At 35.4% G+C, this 6,025-nt stretch overlaps 1 protein-coding gene across 1 annotated transcript; it reads right to left on the bottom strand.

The window, feature by feature from the left end:
• Positions 1 to 3,210: 3,210 nt before the first annotated feature.
• On the bottom strand, positions 3,211 to 4,450 carry anapc11 (APC11 anaphase promoting complex subunit 11 homolog (yeast)). Its single transcript, XM_038278999.1, has 2 exons — positions 4,173 to 4,450; positions 3,211 to 3,536 (listed from the first exon to the last, which is right to left on the bottom strand). The coding sequence occupies exons 1-2, from the start codon at positions 4,279 to 4,281 to the stop codon at positions 3,391 to 3,393; spliced, it is 255 nt and encodes an 84-aa protein (XP_038134927.1). The 5' UTR covers positions 4,282 to 4,450; the 3' UTR covers positions 3,211 to 3,390.
• Positions 4,451 to 6,025: the final 1,575 nt, after the last annotated feature.

The following is a 6,025-nucleotide window of genomic DNA, read 5'->3' as shown; positions in this document are numbered from 1 at the left end:
TTTAACATTTTTAAGTTGGATTTTTTGGAACCCTGTTTTTGCTGCCTGTGTATCCCATTAAATCTTCAAAGAGCTCACCACTGCCTCTCAGCCTCTGCATTTGGGTCCTGAAAAAAACCTTCAAACAAATCGTGACAGAAACTGAAAACTTAGAGAAAACCAACAGAACCAAGATCGTTACAAAAGGGAAACATACAGAGCTCTGGAAAAAGCCGATTGTTGCCTGTTTTTTTTTTTTTTTTTTTTATTGCGGACCTTTTCGTGACTGCTCTTATTTCACAAAAGCTGAATTCAGAAAATCCAGGATAAGAGGTAAAGTCAGGCTTGACCTACCCTGAGTAGTGCAACCTGGCTTCATGCGTTCCACAAATGCTTAGCCAGGCTCCTGGGGTGCAGCTACCTCAAGCCAGGTGTAATCATCAAGCTTATTCTTTCTTCTAGACTAATAATGGGTTGTTGATTTAGCAAACACTAACAGTTTAAGAAAATGCCTGATAGCCTAAAATACAAACTTCCTAACCAGTTCTCTTAATCAAAAACACCACATTATATGAGGTTTCATCTTTCTCAAATGAACAACTATTAAGTTAAAAGGGACCAGTGGAGGCTCTTAATGTATCTCAAGATTAATATTTATGTTAACATTGCGGATCACTATGTTTATCATAAACAGCATCTGGCATTTAACTCATTGTCAATCAACAGCTATTTTTCATATATTGTTCTTTGTAAGAACATTCTATTATTCCCAGAATTCACTTCAGCAGAAAATCTGGCCTTTAATTGAAAGAAAGGAAGGCCTACTTTAGACGGGATCCAGGGAGGAACAGGTTTGGGGGTCATGCCCGGAGGCTTGCCACTTTGCCCCTTGTTGATAAAAGATGCAGTCAGTTACACAGTGTGAAGAAATGTGTTAAGGTAATGTAATCCACAGGCAGGCCTATGCATAATTCACTCTTACCAGAACATTGAGATTTTCTGTCATAAATTGATGTGCTCCACACTGTAAAAACGTTCTGAAAATGAGTAAAGATTTCTTAAAATAAGTGTATTTACCCTTAATTTGAGTAGGGAACTGAGATTATCTGCCAATGGAATAAGTATTTTTACATTTAAAATATGATAATTAGTTTTTATGCACTTCAGATAAGAGACTGCAGTTCTTTTTTCTTATTTTAAATGTGAATTGTCTTAATCCATGGGAAAAGTGACACTCATATCTGCTCAATTCAAGAAGTAATAAACTTGCTTTAAGAAAAATTTACTTACTTAGGTTTAATTTTTTTTTTTTTTTGTAGTGCAGGGGGACATTTTATCTTAGAGAAATCCTGCATCGAATAAATGAAAACAAGTAGCCCACCTGCTCCAAAGTTTCTATTGTGATGTGTAGCCTTATTCATCAAGTATGGATCAAGGACAGACCTTTGGGAAAGGTTATAAAGGTGTGCATTTATCCTTCAACACTTCTGATGGTGAGGCAAACGGAGGCTTTGCTAAGATTTTCAGCATCTCCTCCTGCATACAGGAACATACTATGGAAAAAGTCAGAGGCCAACAGAGACCATCGGTATAACGGTAAAGGCTCGGCTCTGTTCTGTGTGGTGTTGAATTTTCAGACCCTGCAGTCTGCAAAGGTATGTGAAAGTGTTTCCAAATAAAACATTAAATCCTTTATCTTGTGAATCCTTTATCTGTAATTGTTGTCCAACCAACCAGATGGGAATGGGATGGCCACTCCAAAAAAATGGCTTTAATGTCTCTAATTCACTTTGTTAATAATTTGTAGGTATGCTTTTGGTCACCTTCAATTAAGATCAAACTTGTGTCTAAGCTTTAACGTCCTGGCTGATATTTAGCCATATTACTTATTAATTTCCACATAATGTTCTTTTTTTACTATGCCACCTGTTATGCAACGTGTTATCTTTAATTGCATCCACAGATGTGTATTCAGGTAACTCAAATGTGGTAAATTAAAAAACAAGACTAAATAGCCTCCTGTGTCTGGAGCTAATCGATGATCTTTTGAGCAACTGACTCACTAAAGGTTTGGCTTGAAACTAAATTGGATTTGTGGAAATTCATCTTATATGTAAACATTGAATAAAGTATTAGAAAATAAAAATGTGTTATCCTTATTCTGCCATTTCAAAAATATAACTTTGGTAATTGTAGCTAACTTTAAAGAGATGTTTACCCTTATTCTAAAGGGCATGCAAACTCTGGGGTACACAATTTTATGCTCTCAAAGACAAAAAAATGTACCAAAAAACAACAGAACTTTGAATGGATGCTTATTTGCATGACAACAGGAACAAAGAATATATTTTTTATAATCAGAAGTATTTTCAGTTAATACTCATTGTTCTTGAATATGAGAGGTGATTAGTGCTTCATGACAAAAGAAAAATGGGCAACAGCGACATCTAGTGACAAGATTTCAAACCTAAAAGACATCCTTATTCTTTCAACACATTATTTACAAAAGATAATAGGTTTAAATTGAACTGGACTAAATAAACTGCAAACCCTAAAATTATAAAAATCCTAATTTCTTGTTTCTGTCTTTTTTTATTTAATTTTTTTTTTTTTTAATTCTAAACATTTTTCATCAGTTCCAGCCTGAGTTATTTGGTTCCAGGGCCTTTTGTAACATGTGCTGTATGCCTTTTAACCTTTTCTTTGCTGTGTAATCAGCTTTAGTAAGCCTTTGGTCTGCTCAGTTGGGATTTTATCAGCCTTATCAAACCTGAGCATTAACTGAATGCTTGTTCATTTATTGTCTAAATTGATACAACTAACACAATCATTTGTCTTTTGTCACTTCTCTGTATCTCAGCAGCTGTCCTCTCAATGGTGTTCATGGACTGAACTGTTTGCTTTGTAGCAAAGACCAAATGAGGAAGCCCAGTGAGTCACTGTTTGATAATACAGTCAAATACCGTGATTGTGCCAAATTCCTTACTTTTTTAATTTTCAGTATCAGTTTAATAAAAAAAATATATATTTGCATTATTAAAACTGTATGAGAATGCCAGAGTAGAACTAAGAAACTACAAGAATTGATATTGGGATTTGGGTCTGATTTAAAAAAAAAAAGAAACTTGAAAACTGAAGCTAATTTTCCTCACATACTTACAAAACATATCCTAAAAAAGGTCTTTGTCTGAATAATTAAATATAAAACAGGTTTTCCACAGACAGCAAACACCAATTAATCCTTTTATCCAAATCATATTGTTATAAAAAACACATTCTGTATTTAAAGACTTTTTTTCTCCAACAAATGAAACCAAAAATACAACTATTATAAACAAAATCAAACTCCGATACAGTGGTAAACAAAAAAGGTTCTGTAAGGCGTCCATTTTTTGGTGCACAGAGAGGGAGTCACTCTTTAAACTTCCATTCCTGACGACACATGGGGCACTGTTGCTGGACCTGCTGTGAGTTCAACCACTTCAGGATGCAGTGCATGTGGAAACAGTGAGAGCACTGACCCCAGACCAGCGGGCAGTCATCTCCAGGAACTTTACCTGCAAAAATATGTAGAACAAAAATCAATCACTTTCAACATCTAGCCCCATGTTACATATAAAGCCTGTTGCTGTGGGTTATATAAATGGCAGGCATGTATTTATTAATTTACAAACAGATGTTTATCCACACACACACACACACACACATGCAACCACATGATGATAACTGTTGTTCCTCTTTTCACCCAAGTCAGTGCCAGTTATAGTATCAGTTCATTAATTATGACTAGGTATACCCATGTACTAAATTACAAGTCAGATCTTAACCTAAACTTTTATTTTAATAATAAAGCAAATAGTTAAAGTTACTGCCATGAAGTGTATTCTAAATTTAAAACAAAGCAAACCAGAATGTCAAAGTATTCAAATGCTTATCAATATTATACTGGATTTTTTATTTTTTATATCTACTTTACTATTTTTATTATACAGCATTTTTATTGCACAATTTCTCACATTGCTGTTGTCACGAATCTGATACAACAATATTTGAATGAGGATTCAGAGAGAACTAAATAAACAGTCAGGTAGTTTAGGCCAATAGTTTAGAACGTGAGGAGTATTATCTACCTCACGTGCTCTGGTAGAAAGGGAATTTAAACTCCTGGACAGGATCCCTGCTCAGATACTCACAGTCCGGACAGCAGCCGTTGAAAGGCATCCTGCAGATGCCGCAGTTGTCATCGTTAGCCACCCAGGACCAGGAGGCCACTCCACTCCACTGTCTGATCTTCACCTTCATTCTCACAAAGCTGCCGCCAAAACTGGGAGAACAATGGGAACAGTGGAATGCAGTCTTGGTTTTAGATATTCTTGATATTTTACATGCCAAATCGAGAGAAAAATAGGTCCCTTGAATCAGTAGTTATGTGCTAATTAACTATGTAGCTTCTTCTTCTTCTTCTTCTTCTTCTTCTTCTTCTTCTTCTGGCGTACTGGCAGATTGCAACCATGACCTTAGGGACGTAGCGCCACCTACCACATCGGCGTATGCTAGAAATTTACCAGAGTTTATTTCCACGCACAGTACATCAAGAGAATGCCAAGAGTGTGCGAAGCAGTAATCAAAGCAAAAGGAACTTAGAATATCAGACATATTTTCTGTTGTTTCACACTTTTTTTAATTATATATATATATATATATATATATATATATATATATATATATATATATATATATATATATATATATATATATATATATATATATATATATATATATATATATATATATATATATATATATATATATATATATATATATATATATATATATATATATATATATATATATATATATATAAAAACACAGTTTCTGTTTTAGTTCAATAACATGCTGCGGTAACTGTAAAAAATAACTAAAAAATGTCCATAGCTGTATATTGGTTATTATTTCTTCAGGTGCATAGTATTTATATCGTTAACCTTCCTCTTGTGTTAGCTTTCTGCTGCCATCTGTAGTGTTAGCGGGTCATTTTGGACCCGAGTATTAAATCAGCCATAAAATACCCTAAAAACAATCTTTCATCATCCAATGTTTTTCTTAACGCTTGTTTAGCTGATTGGGCTCCCTTATCTATTAAAAGATTGGTTTTAATATTTTTTGTGGCCCCCTGGGCCTTTGTTTTAGCAGCATACCCCTCGTTTTCAATGTCTAAAAAGTGGTCAAATTAACCTTAAGAGAAGAAGGCAACAAAATAATCAGTTGTTCTGTTACCTGAGTGCAACTGAGAGATATTAAAACACATTTCATAAATGTTCAACAAAAAAAAAAAGATTTTAATTTTAATATTATCAAATATAGTAACATCTATGGTGTTTCGGGTCATTTTGGACCCGTATATATTTACTTCAAAAAAAGGGCAAAAACAAGTCTTTTTTTCCCACACAATAGAACTTGAATACAATATTTATATTTGTGTATATTTACACTTTTGGTGTGTTCTTTGCAGATATATTTGTTGCAGGTGAAGCACACTATGTAGGTTTTTCTGTCCATATTGCTAGGGCAGACCTGACACCTCTTTCTTTTTGAGCGAGGTGGTCTCACTGGCATTGTGGCTATGGATGGAGTGCTTGAGGCAGGGCTGGCATCAGAGGGGGAAGGTGATGCTGATGCTCTTCTTGTTGCTGTGGATGTGGATGGCATGTTTGGTGACCACTGCAGCTGTCTGACCAAGTCTGCAGTAGCTGGGTCTCGGGGCACCCGTTCCCATTGCTCAATGTGCGGCTTGACAAGGGAATTCACGAGCTCCTCAAGAAACATTCTCCACTTAGTGTTTTGGGTTGAATTCCACCCTTGGTGAATATGGGTCCACAACACAAATGCATTGTATGCAGACACTATTGAGGATGTTGTAAAACACAACCATTGGCCATCTCCTGGTCATTCGCTGGCAATTGTAGGTGGCAGTCAGCTTGTCCAGATTGTCCACTCCTCCTGTCCTTCACCAGCCACATTTCAGCGGGCAGCTCAGGTTTATTTT

Source organism: Cyprinodon tularosa, unplaced genomic scaffold, assembly GCF_016077235.1.
Source record: "Cyprinodon tularosa strain WSP-4 unplaced genomic scaffold, ASM1607723v1 ctg146, whole genome shotgun sequence".
Taxonomy (NCBI): Eukaryota; Metazoa; Chordata; class Actinopteri; order Cyprinodontiformes; family Cyprinodontidae; genus Cyprinodon; species Cyprinodon tularosa.
Note: the sequence above shows the minus strand (reverse complement) of the source record. Positions and strands in the feature narration are given on the sequence as shown.